Source organism: Lissotriton helveticus, chromosome 3_1, assembly GCF_964261635.1.
Source record: "Lissotriton helveticus chromosome 3_1, aLisHel1.1, whole genome shotgun sequence".
NCBI classification, from domain to species: domain Eukaryota; kingdom Metazoa; phylum Chordata; class Amphibia; order Caudata; family Salamandridae; genus Lissotriton; species Lissotriton helveticus.
In genome coordinates, this window is record NC_136061.1 from 1954145337 (window position 1) to 1954162702 (window position 17366).

The 17366-nt window shown below is 47.2% G+C and overlaps 1 protein-coding gene across 4 annotated transcripts in view; it reads left to right on the plus strand.

The window, feature by feature from the left end:
• Positions 1 to 17366, plus strand: part of IQCH (IQ motif containing H) — an 887303-nt gene that overhangs the window by 327087 nt on the left and 542850 nt on the right. For all 4 annotated transcript variants that reach the window (XM_078683047.1, XM_078683049.1, XM_078683045.1 and 1 more), the window contains one exon: positions 6699 to 6819. In XM_078683047.1, coding sequence (XP_078539173.1) covers positions 6699 to 6819 — 121 coding nt within the window. The remainder of the gene's footprint in view (positions 1 to 6698; positions 6820 to 17366) is intronic.

The window sequence follows — 17366 nt, forward strand, 5'->3', positions numbered from 1 at the left end:
TGCTCAACTCCCCAGTCTGTATTATGAATTGTGGTGTCATAGGGGGCTCAGTGACCAAGACTATCAACAGCTCTCCAACTATTTCACCTCAGTCTGATTGAATGACTCTGCTTCCTCAGAGCATGTGTAGGAATGGGCCTCCTTCCACCTCACATCTTGGAAATCTATTGTCTCTAGTCCATCCCATCTAATGTAGCTTATTTCTAGTGTAACAGACTTTGTATAGTATTTTAAGTTGAATCAGCCTAAAGTAGCCCTTATTGCCTCCCCCCTTGGGCACATTAGTGGTGTCTCCTAGTTAATGCCTTTGAGTTTAAACAATTTGGTGCATTGTTAATGAAGATTTTATACATAGCAGAGATTATGCCTCTAGTTACGCTCTCTTTTAAGACTTTTAATTCCAAGTGGGCCGCCTACGATTGATTCAGCCAATCTATTCCTCAAGAAATTAGGGCATTCTGCAACTGTAAATATCGAAAGCTATGGCCGGTGTACATACTCTAGTACTCTACCTATAGTCTTCAGCTCACCCTCCCCTGCTATATCGTCTAACTTGGATATACCAACATCATCCCATTGTTGAAAGCCTACTAACTTAGGTAAATCTTTCAATGCTGTGCCGACCCATGGGACAGCTCTTCTCCACCAGTCTATATGTGTCATTCAAGCGATGCTTGGACGAATCTCTGAGGCTGTGTCTAAACCTGGGTGGTCTAAACTTCACAGACTTGGTTTGCCAGAGGTAAGGGAGACCCCTTCTAGTAGCCACGATGCCGCTGACACAGTAAGCGCCTTGCAGTTAGTTCCTTCAGTAAGAAGCTGAAAGGTGTTAAAAGCCTGTGAAGCAAAAACCTCCTGAAGTCTGGTGATGAAGGCTCTGGAGTAAGGTGGAGGACTTTCTGATGATAGAGACCAGTGAGGAACCAATGTTTTGAGAAAGAGTTCCAGCCAGAACCCAGTTTGCCATGAAAGAATAGCTGGCTTGAAGGAGAAACTTTGGGAAGGTGGATTACCAGGCAGATGAAGGCGCTGCTCACATCTCATATAAAGATCCCCTGGTGTGGACAATCAGGGGAAAAAACCACACCAGAGGGTTGGCCGCTGAGAGGTATGTTCAGCAGGGGAATACAACCACCTGCTGGTGCTGCCTAGAATCCTCCTGCTCTCCCTGAATGGAGAGAAAGACGTTATACCTGCCTGGGGCAACAGCCTCTGAGAATAGTGAGCAGGAGAACTGCTGCCGCAGTGGCTTAACAATATAGGCTGTGGCCCTCTCCCACATCTGTATCACTATTTGCGTGACTTATCTGTCTCTTGTCCTACACATAAATAATGTTGGTACATGGTGACCCCCATGATTTAGAGGTCCTGTGCATCTGTGGATCCTCCACTGGAGCATTCATCCATTCATTAACGTTCACAAAGTGTGTTTTCTATACTACTGCCTAACATTTGGAAAGGCACATTTGTTTATAGAATCCTGCTAGCACTATTTATATGGATCCCCTGTCCCATTATAGGGTTCTGAGTCATTAGAGGTCTGGCAAGGGGTGTTCTGAATTATGATAACAATCAATGACAAGATCAACAGTGTTCACCATCTCACCGCATCTTACCCAAACCTGGCCGGTCGTGATTCCTGTTTGCGTTTATAAAACAGTTTCCAGTCCCTAACCACTTGTATCCCTTGATATCCGAAACCATCAGTCCTGGACCGGATCGCCACATTCTACCAGGCATCTGTTTTAAGAAAATCTGCTACCTGAATTGAACCCCAAACTCCTGAAAAATTGACAGCAGTTGTCAGATCATCCAGATCAAGGTGGCCACGTGTAGGAGGCATCAATTGTTAGCAAAGAGAAATATCCTGTCCTCCTGCTGTTATCAAGTCTGAAGACCCTGACAAGAGGATCTACCTGACCCAACAGGCCAACTGTGCGATTGGTAAAGCAAATAAAATTGAGGAAAGGGTACAGCCCTGCCTCGTACTCTTCCTAAGCTGAAAAGTAGAAGAGAGAGTCCCATTCACCTCCACTTCAATAGTAGAAGGGTACAATATACACACTAAAGCACAGTACTTCGGCCGAAGCCAAAGTACTCCAGCACCAAAGATAAGTACTTCCATTCACTGGAGTCAGATGCCTTCTTTGTATCAAACACAAGGCTCACTAGAGGCTCCTTGACTCCTTTTGTTTTTTCTATCTATGTTATGTAGTTTACATAGATTTTAGTGGACCTATGGTGCAATTTTGACTCACCGGGATAATGACCACCTGTAGCCTGGTGTCCAATATCTTGACTAGGATTTTTACCTCAATATTAAGTAGGTATATCAGACGCTATGATGGGCAGTCAATTTTTGGCTTTTTGGCTTTGTCGATAACCATTATGGCAGCATGCGTAAGGTCTCATATCAACTCCTTCTTGTCACGTCTCTCTGTGCATATTTAACAAATGTGGGCTCAACAGGGTTGCCATGCACTTGAGTAGCAGACAGGCCATTTGGCACTGGGGGTTTTCTGCTCTGCAGTTGGGTGATGACCTCAGTGATCTCCTCCAGGGATATTTATTCTTCTAGGGTTTCCCTATATTCTGCCATCAATTTAGGAACAGTAAAGGTCTCCAGCAGAGACAGTATTTCAACTTCTCTTTGGCCCACCTTTGCTGAGTATAGCTCCTCATAATAACCAGCGAGGGTCTGTGCAATATCCTGGTCTGAAGAGACCATCAGCCCGTCCTTGCTGACTATCTCATCAATGCACCTAGCCCCCTCTTCTCTGTGGATGCTACATCTGCTTCCAGCTGTGTAATCTTTTCTAACCTGTCTCTCGTCTTCTACCCAATCCTAGTTTGGGCTTGTCCCTGATCACTTTGGACAGCGGTGATTTTATATTGTTAGTGAAGCCGCTCTTAGTTGTTTGGGTTAGAATGTCGACAGTCTCCCTATTCTTAGGCTACCAGTCAAACGCCAATTGGTGTTATTGTGTTTTTGGCATGTCCCAAACATTCACATTGGGGGGAGTGCTCTGAAATGCTTCTCTCCACACCTTCAGTATGTAGGATCTTATTTGTTGGAATGAAAAACCAATCTAATCTCTCGAACGATTTATGCACTCCTGAGAAGTATGTACAGTCTTGCAACGTGGTGTGTTCCAGTCTCCAAACACCTGTCTGCCCCCATCATCCTAGCATATTGAGCCAGATGCTTTACCTTCATCCAACATTCATGTATCTTGATCTGTCCATTTCTGTATACATAACATCAATAAAAAGTCTCCATGCAGCACGTTTACATTATTGAGAGTCTGCCTCTGCAGCCTTGGGAGTGTTTAACATTAAAGGCAGTGACCTCAAGTTCCAGAGATCATACCTAGCACTCATGCGGTTATGTCCATGTTGTCTTAATTGCAAAGGGAGATGGCTTAAATAACCACTCCCCATGAAACCTGGGTGCAACATTCATGTGCCAGAGTGGTATATTTTCCTCTCCTGAGGAATTCACATTCATTGCCTAGTAGATACATTTTTTGCAGTTGGTTTAATCTGGTCCCTACCTTTGCAAGTACTGCACTATTATTCCCCTTTTCACCTCTCCAAACCCATTGACTTTACGCGTTAGTAGCTTAATAGGCTCAGCCCTCTCCAACCCCAGTGTGTTATTTTACACTCCCTGCCCATATATGTTGTGCATCTTTGAGCCGACGTTTGTTAAGTGCCAACACAAGAATGCTAATTTGAGTCTGAATAACCTTAATATGTCTAAGTTCTCCAATAATCTCCACCCTACTTTTCTTTATTGTAAAACCCCAGCTCTCCATCACCTCAGACTGAGAACGTTTTGTGCCTCCTCTCCCAGTTCCTGAACTATTCGCAATTAACTCTTTCTAAATATGTCCCCTTCAGAATTCAGGATGTGCACTTACTGTCTGTTGTGGCTGAGGAAAATATTGCAGCCACTGGGCAAGTAAGATAATTCTCTTTTAGGAGTAGAACTATTCACTGTCTATAGTCTGTCATTCTACGCTCTTAACACTGTCCTTCCTGCTTGTCTCCTCACTTAGCTTGCAGCCCTCCATGCTTTTCAGCGACTGAATCATTTTCATTGCCCTCCATCTCTGGCTTCTGCGTGGTGCCGCTACTCTGAACCAGGGCAGGTTCTCCTCTTACATTCGTCTGTGTCCCTGTTGGTGGAGGAGCCACCTCTTGTCAGCTTCTTTTCAAGTGAGGTGGAAGGGTCTTCCTCTGCTTTTGATCCAATTTAGTAAAGTCCAGGAAAACATAACTTGCATTCAGTTATAGATGTTCTGGCCCTTCTTTCGGTCCATGAATATGATTAAGTCCTTTTCCTTGTAGATAAGGAATCTCACGTTGGGCAGGTTTTGGAGGTGCACCCAGTGGCGGGTTTTGCACCAATGACCTATGTACCTGCTCTACAAAAAAGCAACTCAGGCTTAGTCTCGCCATCCTTTCTGGCTGCCCCACTATTTGCAGGTTATAGTGGAGAGACTGACCCTCCGCATCATCTACTCTGTCCTTCAGAAATCTCATCGCCTTTGCAAGCTACTGAACCCTGGTTTCAAGCCATCGCTCATTGTACTCCAATTATGATCATTGCCGTCCACCTCTATGGCCCAGTACACGTTTCTCAGATCTTGAAGTATCAGGGCTACGTCCATCCCAACTTTCTGAATTTTCGGTTCAAGCACAGTTCTAGTGTCTCTGACTGATTGCAATATCACTTCAATGGGATGGGGTAAGTCATTGGGTCGCCCTCTGTGCCACTGCTGTTGATCTTCTTGTATCCCCCTTCCGCAACACCCACCGAGAGTCTGGGCAATTTGCTCTTTATTCCTTGAACATGTGTTTGTGTAGTCTTATCTTTAACCGTCTTATTTTCTTGTGTGGAGCCTGCGTCAACTCTCAGGCAGTATGGTATTGTGTAGCGGCCACTACACATATATGTTTTCACCCCCTACTGTTCTCAGAGGGTCCCCCTGCTGCATGTTGTCATCAGGGCCTGTGGTTTCAGAACCCCCTCCTGACTCCATTTTCAGCAGCTTCCCCAGCCGGATTCCCCAGCATAAGGCTATATTTTAAATTGTGCGAAGGGGCTGCTCAGTAGTCTTGTGTGTGGGAGCAACTAGGGTTCACAAGCATAGGAAAACACATTAGTTCCCAGGGAGGTGGACTGCAGGGCTCAACTGCTTTCCCACATCCTCCAATAAACTGCCAGTGTTAGTGCGCCTCACCTCCTCTGCGCAAACTCCAGGGAACACTGCAGTTCTTGGGTAAGGCCACACATATTCCTTGACTTTCCTTCTCCCTGGTACAGACCATGCCTCGCCACCCTTTTCTTCCTAGCCCCTGATTTCCGTTCAGGCCTCTCCAAGATGGACCGCAGCATGGTTTCCGACCTGCAGATTCCAGTGGCTTCTTCCCACAACTTGAGGTTTTCTTCCTGTCAGTTGAAACTCGTGCCTCAGGACTTATGCCAGATTGTCAGGGACTGAGGTGACAACCTAACAGGGTGCCTCTACCATCTTGCTCAGCAGACAACGCGCTCCAAAGCTGCATCTACCAATAAAAAGTTCCCCATGGGGTTTTGAAACATTTGGAGGAAATTCGGGTTTTTGGTTAGTCAACAATAATTCCACCTAGACTTTCAGCAGAATTCCTATTGTTCATAAATATTCACAGCAAGAATGGCACCACTTTGCACTTATTTCCTCAAACCTCATAAATGCCTAAATAATTCTATTATATCCATGTATCAGACTTTTTTGTCTTCCATAGACTGTGTGCTGTTTTTTTCTACCCTTCTAACTTCGATATACATAAATTTAAATGTGTAAGAATGGGAGTGATTACGTCTTTTCCCGACATTCCTTAGTGTGGCAGTATTGTTCGCTTTCTCTAATAAACAATTTCAAGAAAAGAAATGCAATTAACTGTGCGCCCCAAAAAATACCAATACAATTTCGATATATAATTGTGACATATAGTTTTGGCAAAACATTTTCTTGCAAATGTTAAGCTCATAAAGGCCATCTGTTGGATTAATATCGGCTGCCAATGTAAACAGATCTGAAAGAGTTTTTCTATGTGTTCTGAGATCTGATCAAGTGACAACCTATGAGATGATATTGCTTGAGTCACCACTCTTCTAAATAATCTAAACTGTGGTTGTGAGACCACAACCTGTGCTCAACTCCCACTTAAGAAGTTGTCATCATCCATTTTTTTTATGTTTGTTGACTGCAACGTTCAATTCTTCTACAACCATGCACTGACTAGTGTAGATGAATGGAAAGAGGTATGGACTCTTTGAGTTGTGGTGCACAACTTAGTATCTGAGGGGACAAAATCCCAACATTATACTTGCTGATAAACAATGTCTTAAAAGTCTGCAGATCACTATGTGCGGAGGAGATCAAAGTGAAATGCTGGAATGTTTTACTCTGCTTGGAAAATGAACCCGCAACTGCCCCCCTATTATTATCTTTGCTGTCACATTTAATTACCTTATATGCTCAACCCCTGAATCTGGAACCTCATGTATCTGGGTTTTGTTGATCAAGAGACTGTCATTCTGTAGTGGGCCTCAAAGCCTCTTATCACAGATCTCGTCAATGTGCCCTCTTCTTCCCTATCCCTCAAAAACGTTTACATTTCATTTTTCTTGCCACCCTTCATCTCAGGTGCCGCTCGAGAAGATTGCTCGAGGGCCTACAGTGAACAACCTCCTGGTGTTGCCACCTTCACACCGTATAGACGCTTCCTTGCCACCACCACCAGTGCCAGAAAAAGATGCAAAGAAAGGTATGTCTAAGACAAACTAAAATGGATTTGACAGTTCTCAGAATGTGGCGTTGGTGTGGCCTCCTGTCTGCTGCTTAGCATTAATCCACCTGTGCTACAAGCACGTGTTTGCATGTGATCAGCTTAGCAGACAACCTTCTAGGATCTAATCATCCTTTGTCCAGAATATTGTTGGGAAATAAAGCCTGCATGCCACGTTTCTGTAAATTCTTTCTCTTTTTTCAAGACAATTTTCACAAACATCCTTATACCTTAAGCGGATGCATGCATTAACTGCAGAAGACAAAATGAGTTGAAACACCAGATAACTTTCCTGTTTCCGTTGTTAAATGAGTGCCCTTTGCATCCAATCTGAAATACAGTTGTCAGCTTAAAAACAGGACTGGAACTGCATGACAGTGCTGCACAATAAGGAGTCTGCCTTGTTATGATTATTGTGGCTTACCTCTAGTACATTAGAGCATGGTCAGTAACATCAGGCTGCAGCCTCATATTAAGGGTATGCAATTGTTTTCATGCAAGCGAAGTTTTACAAAGTTCCCATTTTTCACAATTCGTGGAGTTTCCCACTTTAAGTTCATGTTTGCCCCATAAGAAGTTTTAATGCATATTTTGAGATAATTTTAGCCGCATTGTGTGATGATTTTCTCTCCTATCCGACCCAGACAAGACAAAAAATAATACAGAATTTTTCTTTTTTATGTTTACTTTTTGCAATATAAAGTGTTTCACAAGTCATGATTTTCAGGCAAATGTGGAGGAAAGCGTGAAACTACGCAGGTTTGTGAAGTTAAGAAGGTTACCATAGAATTTCACAAAGGTTGTTAGAAAAAACTTTGCAACGTCGTACATCTTACCTATAACGGGACTGCCTCGGTTATTTTCCTACCATTCTTAAGTAATAACTGGCCTGTCAAGAGGTCTCCTGATTTTCTGTAGTCCAGTACACATCTAAAACCTGATGTTAAGTCCGTCTTTGAGAAATAGTTCTGCAAACTAAAGTAGAATATAATGATGCAATCAACTTTCAAAATTAATTAGTAAATATTAAAACCATCCGGTCCTAAAGGGAACTTTACCCTACAAAAATTAGGCTATTGGTTACTGTTCATGCTTTTCTCTTTTCCATCGCTTGCTGAATTGCATCACAAGCCCTGGCAAATACCAATACCCACATCATGACATTAATAATGAAGAAAAAACATTCCAAGATGGCCACCATGCATGCACACGCGTCAGTGGGTTTTTATACAATCATAACACAACCCATTCCAGTGAGCACATAAATGGTGCCATTTTGTATTTTTTTTTAAATACGAAATGTATGAAGATCCATTATACAAAGGCCACCGTGCATGCACGATCAAGCCTTCTTCTGTTTGGAGGGAGGGGGCACAAGGCAAAACCAAAAGGTCTGCACCGCACGCAGTATCAAAGGTAAACTATCTGGCTTCGCTATGCTTGTTTTACTGTGGAAATGTATTATGCAAAAGAGTGCACTTTTGCTTTTGAAAAAAGGTAGCATATGTAGAGAGCCACCCGGCCTCTTCTAAATAATGTATCTGTTGCACCCATGCATCCATGCACCTCTCGGGGCGGGCGCGCCCCGACGGTATAAATAAATGTTCCGTAGACCGCTCGGGGTCTTCCTGCCAGTAACGATCCACTGTCTCCCGTGTCAGTCATTATAGCGCTGCTGCGGCCTATGCCCCTAGGCCCCGCCGCGCTACACTGGCGACGAGGCCGGTTCAATCCCACTCATGCTCACCTGCCATGTGTGGTTCAGCTGCGGTGCCCACCCGCACTGCCAGTGCCCAGCCTTGCTGGTGCGGGGTGCGAACTCCGATCGTGCTGCGGAGCCCACCATCGTCTCTCAGCGCGCCTGGGAGGTGCGGCCCACGCTGCCCGACTCAAGTCTGCCTACGTGTCTCCCTCCGCTGAGGAGCGCATTCAGTTGGTGGTTTTCGCCAAGGCTGCGCCTGCGAGGGTGAGTGCAATCTGCCCCGCCTGCACGCTGTGTCCACCGCGTGCTTGCTCTGGTGTGCCCCAGAGTGAAGTTGATCGGCTGTTCATACACAGCCGAGCGAAGAAGCCCCCAAGTGCGCGCCTGCCCCCTCCGTTGCCTATGCACCGCCTGTCAAAAGTGGAGACTGCTCCCACCAGCCTGATAGTGAGACCCTCGAGGGAGAAGTGTTGTTCCTGCTGGAGAGAGGCCTTGTGTGTGAAAGCCAACAAGCATTGGCAACTCCAACCCCGGCAGCAGCTCCTGTGTGCTGCCACCTCATTCTGGGCATCAAGGTTTTGGTGGGGAAGAGACTGGAGAAGACACCTGTTGTGTGTGAGGCCAGACCAGCGCATTTTCACTGCCCCGCTGCGCGCAGTTGCAGAGAACTAGGCCCAAGGGACAGGCTGCGCCCTACGAACGTTCGTGAGGAAGACAGATGTAGTCCACGTGCTGAGACGCCAGCTCGAGTGCAGTACATCGGCGGATAGGCCACGACCCCACACCTACGCTAGGATAACTGACCCGGCGGCAGGCGGCGCCGCTCAGCAAGACGGAGGACGGAACCCAGCAGTCGCCGGTGGAAGGCCTGGGTCGGATGACTCAACCACTATTTCAAGGGGACAAGGGAGACGGATGGCACCATGAAAAGGTCACTCCTCATCTACTGCGGCAGAGCCGAGATATACGACCTCTTCGAGACATTCCCCTACACGGGGAGAGAAGATGACTACGAAGCAGCGGTTACCCCCCTCAACAAACATTTCGACCCGCAACTCAACCATGATTTCAAAAAGTTCAAATTCAGGAGGGCGTGCCAAACTGAAACAGAATCAGTCGACATGTTCTACGCGCGCCTACGCCGGCTGGCTAGCACGTGCCCCTTCACAGATCAGCGGGAAGAGATTCGTGATCGGATAATTCTGGGCTGTAGATCCAAACTGTTGAGGAATCTCATTCTCCGGCAACCGGGAATCTCACTCGACGAAATCCTGGTCCTTGCTCGCTCCCATGAGCTGTCCTATGCCAGGGTGGAAGAAATGGAGGCCGCCCTACATACACCAGTTGTCACGTCGCAGGCGCTCAAGATGCCGGCCATCAAAGAAGAGAAGGTAGAGGCTATCCAGAGACGACCCCAGACGTCACGCCCAGCGCCGAAACCAAGCCCGGGAGGACTGTGTGAGTATTCCGGTGAAGATCACCCTGCGACAGCCATATGCGGAGCAAAGGGGAACACATGCTCTCGGTGTGGAAGACAAAATCACTATGCCCGAGTGTGCCGTGGTGGGTGGTTTCGACCGACGTCAAGGCCGCGGAACATGTCAGCGGGTCCGACAAATGTCGCTGGCAGACCCATCACCGGTGCCGGACGACCAACCGCAGGAAAGGCGCCCCATGTACGAAGACGATGAAGAAGTATTCGTAGTCTCCTATGTCAGCCGAACAGGAACCCGTCGGAGGCCACCTCCCATGTGCTCTGTGTCCATTGACGGTACGGAAGTGCGAGCCCTCATTGAAACCAGTGCCTCAGTCAACGTCATGGACTCTGATCAATATGACCGCTTGTCACCGCGACCTCCTCTGGCACCGTCCACCACCCACAACTACACCTATGGAGGGACGGACCCGCTCCCTCTCAGGGGCATCATCCAGGCCACGGTTGTAAGCGGCAGCTACACCACGGAGGCGAGATTCCATGTCACCGACGGCAAGAAGGGGACTCTGCTGAGCTGTCACACTGCCGAAGACCTAGGGCTCGTCTTCTTTGCTAACCAGGTCCACGAATCTCATGCAGAGGCGATGCTAGAGGAGTTCCCGGAGCTTTTCAAGGGACTGGGGAAGCTAAAAGGCAAAAGGTTCAAGTTGCACATTGATCCGACAGTGCGGCCTGTGACCCTCAGGCATCGACGTGTACCTTTCAACTTAACGTCCGCAAGTAGAGGAGCTGAGAATGCTCGAGGAACTAGGACTAATCGAAAAGGTATCTGGGCCCACACCCTGGGTGTCCCCGCTGGTTGTGGCGCCCAAGCCCAAGCAGCCAGAAGCTATTCGACTCTGCGTCGATATGAGACTACCTAACACAGCAGTAAAGAGAGTGCACCACATCACCCCCACGATGGACGACATTGTGGCCGATTTGAACGGCGCGAAATGGCTCTCGAAGCTAGACCTGAATGCTGGATACCACCAGTTGGAGCTCGACCCCGAAAGCAGATACATTACCACATTTTCAACGCACGTGGGATTAAGCCGATACAAGAGGCTCAGCTTCGGAGTGTCCTCGGCTGCTGAAGCTTTCCAGAACGCCATTCAGGAGACGCTGTCGGGGCTGCAAGGCGTAATCGACCTAAGCGACGACATCTTGGTATACTCCCACATGCTTGAGGAACATCATACTCACCTCCGTGCCACGCTGAAGAGACTGGCGGATTGTGGCTTGACTTTGCACAAGGCCAAGTGTTCCTTTTACCAAGAGAACGTGGACTTCTTTGGGTACACTTTCACCCGGGAATGGCTGTTGGTTGACTAGAGGAAGGCTGAAGCGATCAGGACCGCCAGCACACCACAAAACCCCACTGAGGTGAGGAGTTTCCTCGGTATGGCTACATATTGTGGGCGCTTCATCCCCAATCTGGCAGCCATATCTGAGCCGCTAAGCGCACTCTCGAGGCACGAGCGGAAATGGGAATGGGCACCAGCGGCCAACAAAGCATTCCAGGATGTCAAGGCGGGCCTGCTGGACAAGACGGTGATGGCATACTTCCAGCCACGACTCCGACCGGAACTGGTAGTTGACGCGAGCACCGTAGGCCTCGGCTCAGTCCTTCTCCAGGAACACGGCCCTGGCGTGTGGAAGCCAGTGGCCTACACCAGCAAGGCCCTTACCGACACAGAGACAAGGAACGCCCAAATCGAGAGAGAGGCGCTGGCGATCAAATGGGCGTGCCAGCACTATCATCTGGCACAGATGTGTGGCCAAGAATTCAGTGTTGTGACTGATCACAAGCCTTTGCTCCCGCTGTTCGTGGGCTCCTCCTGACATGCCCCACCCAGGATTGACTGCTGGGCCGTGCAGCTGCAAGGATACAATTTCAAGGTGGTGTTCCGCCCAGGGGCGCACAACCCTGCCGACTCCTTGTCCCGTCACCCGGAATCTTTGGCGTCCTCCACGTCGTCTGTGGACACTTGCAGCACAGAGGCATTCATACACATGGTGTCACAGGGAACATGTCCGAAAGCCATGACCCTCGAAGAGATCAGCCACGACACTCGAGAAGACCCTACACTCGTCCAAGTTCGTGAAGCCCTGGAGAACAATGGATGGGCTCACTTCATGGATGGGGCTCGAGCCCTCCGGCTGGAGGTCAGTCATGCACGCCAGCAGCTATGGCAAGTGAGAAGTGAGTTGTGTGTAGGAGCGGAAGGAGTGATCTTGAGAGGGCATCTCATCGTAATACCAGAAAAACTCCAGAAGAGAATCCTCGTTTTGGCTCACGTCGGCCACCAGGGAATGGCTAAGACCAAGGCCAGACTGCGGGATAAGGTGTGGTTCCCGGCCATGGATTCCATGGTGAAGGAGATGGTGAGGCAGTGCCATGCCTGCACAATCACCGGAGGAGACCCTGTCTCAGCACCTTTGCTCACAGAAGAACCGAGCAATGCCCCATGGACACACCTAAGTGTGGACTTCGGGTGTTTTCCCGACGGGCGACACATGCTGCTAATCGTCGATTCATACTCGAAGTTTCCGATCGTTGAGGTGGTGGCCTCCACCGCATTCCCACATGTGAAGAAGGTTTTGGATCGGGCATTCGCGATGTGGGGTTACCTGAAGAAGTGAAGTCCGACAACTGACCCCCTTTTCAGGGGAGAGAGTTTCAAGAGTACCTGGAGAGCAAAGCGGTAGGGCACAGAAAAATCACCCCACTGTGGCATCAGGCGAACGGCGAAGTAGAAAGGATCATGAGAACTATCAACCGGGCGCTACGCATCGCCGTGGATAGCGGCGAAGATCCGGAAGCAGCCTTAGAAGAGTTCCTGGGCGCGTACCGTCGAACTCCTCACAGCACCACCAAGTGTGCCCTGGCTCATCTCCTGTTCAAGCGTGCGCAAAAGGGATAGCATTCCAGCTAACCCGGCGGGGTACCCATGGAAAGGGAGGATGCCGCTGTTCAGGCACGGAGGGAGACCACGAATAGGAAGGCGAGTGAGGCCCGGAGAGCTAGGGAGCCCCAGCTGAGAGTGGGAGACCGGGTAGTGATCAAAGACCGGCACCCCGGGTGGAAGTTCCGGACACCATATGAGCCTGAAGTATGGGAAGTGGTGAATGTTCAAGGCACCATGGTTACTGTCCGAAGAGGACAACAGTTCGTCACGAGGAACGTGTCCAGCTTTAAGAAGACTGTGGAAACGGATGGATATCTGGAGACATGGGGGTGTCAAGGCTCTCAGTTGGCCTTCTCCCCCGCGAGGTCACCCAAAGTAGGAGGTTCGGGGCCGGAGTCGCCCATGACGTCGAGTCCATGGATTGCGGAAAATGCAGGATCAATGACTCCGAATACTGGCACAGCGTCTGTGGAATGCACCCCGGCCGGGGTGTTGACATCCCCTTCTTCCCGGAGCCAGAGGTATGGTCTCAGACCGAATCCAGCACCCAGCTAGCGTTTGAAAGACTTTGTATATACCTCTACGTGAACTGTGCAGTTTTCTGAGTGTGCAGGACGAAAAGAAGGAAGGGATGTAGAGAGCCACCCGGCCTCTCCTAAATAATATATCTGTTGCACCCATGCATCCATGCACTTCTCGGGGCGGGCTCGCCCCGAGGGTATAAATAAATGGGCCGTAGACCGCTCGGGGTCTTCCGGCCAGCAACGATCCACTGTCTCCCGCGTCAGTCATTATAGCGCTGCTGCGGCCTATGCCCCTAGGCTCCGCCGCACTACAGCATACATGTTTTAAAATATTAATTTTATTGTAAATCACCAACGCCACCATTAGAAAGTAGAAGAACAAAGAAGCAGATCACTTACTAGAAGCTTCAGCTCACCAACAATGCATTACATGTGACTCACTGTGATAAACTCTCCATCAGTAGAGTAAACATCTATGTAACTTTTCCGACATAGTAGATACAATTTCTCTGCAAATGACCAGCAAAACATTAGAAACCAATATTTCCGTGAAACCCAGAGATCGCAATAATCTTTTACACTAAGCAGTTTCCATTAGAATCCATTGAAAATGCATTTACCATATTCACAGTTGCTAAGGATCAATTGTATCGTCTCTGATCCAATGAAGTATGATTAAGCCAAACACATCATTGTGAATAAATGAATTTAGAATTCTCGAGAGTCATCAGCATATCTTTATGGCACTTGATGACAAATGATTTTATTAATAAATGAATCGAAGGACGATTTTCTCTCACTTTTTGTTTTTTTAGCATTTTATGAAAATTACTGCTTGCCATCCTTTCTTCTTGTGTTTATGGGTTTATGTTTCCTTTATTGACTATTTAAAGCCACATGAGACAGAGTTCTTTTAACTAGATTTAGCCCTGGGTATACAAGTTGGCATTTGAGGTTTCCTTTGGGCCAGTTTGTTCCCATTGTGGTGTTAATCTGTCCTTGCGACGAGGCTTTGTCCCAGAGTTTGCTACATATTACCTTTTTTGTAAATTTTATCTGATATTCTCCAAAAAGTTTTTACCACCTCTAATTCGAGCCTGTGGTATCAAAAGATGGGCGGAGACCTTGCTCTATTTGTAAGGGTTAAATTCTCCTACACTTTTCATCTTTATCTGTTCCTTCTTAAAGGGTGCTATTGGCAGGAGAAAACAGATGTTGTTTTGATAGCTTGATCCTGCCAGCTTGATCTGTTCATACAACGACTAAGGGGCAGCATTGTGCCCCATGCCAGGATCTTTAATCAACTGACTTGGGGGTAGGAGGGGGAGACTCTCTGAGGGTGTTTTTATTGATTATTATATTTGCTGCTATTAGATTTGTTTTATTAAGGTGATCATGAGACGTATTTTTAACAATGTTTTCTATGTTTGTAATGTGCTTTTATGACTGTTTCACGGCAGAAATAACGTTTATCTGATCTGTTTAAAGCCACTAACACATGGTGCTGAAAATGTTTTTGAGTGATATTGGCAAGCACAGTCTCTTTTTTATGGCATTTAACTCCTGCATATAAGGAATCAATATGGCGGCCACTATGAATGCCTCCGGAGTATCGTCACACGCAAAGCCCCAGACCTTATTGGTAAGTTTGTACACAAGCACTGTATTTTCAGGTCTCGTGTGAGACAGCACATGCACTGTATCTTCTAGACATTTAGTAAGTGGCTTTTAAAAGTGCCACCAGAGGCTTTTGCTGGCCTACAGCTTGCGTTCACAAGCTCGTGCACATGTACAGCTGCCATCTGTGTTTTTATTGCTGTAATCAGGCTCCTCTGCTTGCACCACCCCCCTCCCTTTTCCCCCTCCCTCCTGGTCAGCTTCATTTGTGTCTTCTAGCTGTGAATCATGCTCCTCTGCTCGTACTCCCCCTCCCTTCTTCCCCTCCTCCCCCTCCTCTTCGTCAGTTTCATTTGTGTCTTCTATCACTGTGAATACTCCTGCTTCCACCAGGCACACACACCATCAGTTGTCAGTGCACGCTTTCACCGGGCACAAGCACCACCAGCCGTCAGTGCACACTTCTCCCAAGCACACACACCACCAGCCGTCAGTGCACGCTTCCACCAGGCACACACACCACCAGCCGTCAGTGCACACTTCCACCAGGCATAAACACTACCAGCCGTCAGTGCACGCTTCCACCAGGCACACACACCACCAGTCGTCAGTGCACGCTTCCACCAGGCACACACACCACCAGCCATCAGTGCACGCTTCCACCAGGCACCCACACCACCAGTCGTCAGTGCAGCAGGCAGGCTCTTCTCAGAGTTTCTTGGTAAATATGTGTTTGATGCCTGGGAGGGAGTGGGTCGAGTTTCCTTAAACCATGCTGAGTATGCAGGTGCAGTGCATGAACTCCTGTGTGAGTGAGTCATGCTGCCTGGGGCTCACTCATTCCACACTTGTAAAGTGCGCCTGCACCAGGCTTTTTCTCATTTGCAAAGTTCTGCGCATGCGCACAGCTAGGCAGCCCCCACACCCCCGGGAATGACTGCTTCCTACAACCAGAATGGAAACAACATTCAGAGCAATGAAAACAAGTTAATTTGATGCAAAGTGGTATCGTAGATCTGGCAACTTAAACAAAACAGCAACAAAAAACAAACTGGCATTGGCATAGCCAATAGGTCTCACTTTTTGGACCCTATAAGTATTTAGTTATGCAGCAGAATATCCTTGGTGCAACAACACCAACTGTTGCATGGCTAAACACTTATAAGGTCCCAAATGCAAGACCTATTGGCTAAGCCAATGCTTGTTTTTAGAGCCGCCACTCTACCAAGTATAGTGACATTCAGCATTTTTATTTTATCGACAATTGATTCAGATTACCCATTCTCAGTGTACAGCGCCAACGCGTCTTTTCACTGAGATGCTTTATCTTCATGCACTGTGATTCTTCATTGGTTTTTCTTGAAAACACGCATTGGAACACCGTTTCCCCCGGATTTTTAGAGGTTGAGAACTTTGACACAAGATAATATCACCTTGAGCTATTGTGATACTTGGCTTTTTTATTAACTTATTGATACAGATTACCCATTCGCACTATGAAGTGCACGCATGCCTTTTCACTGAGAAGCATTACCTTCATGCACTGTGATTCTTTATTGGTTTTCATTCAGAACACAAAGCGCACACTTTTTCTCCTGGCTTTTTGAAGCTTGAGCACTTTGATAAAATATGTTATAGATTTGAGCTATAGTGATGTAAGAATTCATTCTTATCACATAATCGTTCATAGTCACGCATCCGCGATCTGTGTATTCCGTTCTCTTTTATGATTTTGTTTTCTTCTTGATGCGCTTATTGGGGCTAAGCACATAGGCTAGAAATCCTTGTTTTGTTAATTTTTTCAATGGACCAAATAAACGGGCTTACCGGCACTGATTAGATTTATGCTCACACAACTTTGAAGAACTAGTTGAGTTCACTGATGGAGCTAATGTTGACGTTCATCCAAACCTTTATGTCAGCCAAACTGCCCGAATCATGTTCTGATTCTGATCCATACTAGCAGACATAATGCACATGACTACAGACATGCTTAGTTGATTGTTAGGACCATAATTCTACATCAGGACACTTGGGAGGTTGCTATGATACTTAAAAGTATGTGCATAAACGTGTTCATTGTTAATACAAATGACTCTGATCATGTGCTTGATGTTCAATGGACTTTACTTTGTTTATCTATGTTTGTACTTCTTAGAAAAATATAACCCCTGAAGAAGGGTGCTGCCCGAAATGCATTAGGACGATTAAACATAATGTATTTATTGCTGGAACCAAATGGGATGTTAAGTGCAATGCATTTATGGAATTTAATACATCACCATGAGAAATTGAAA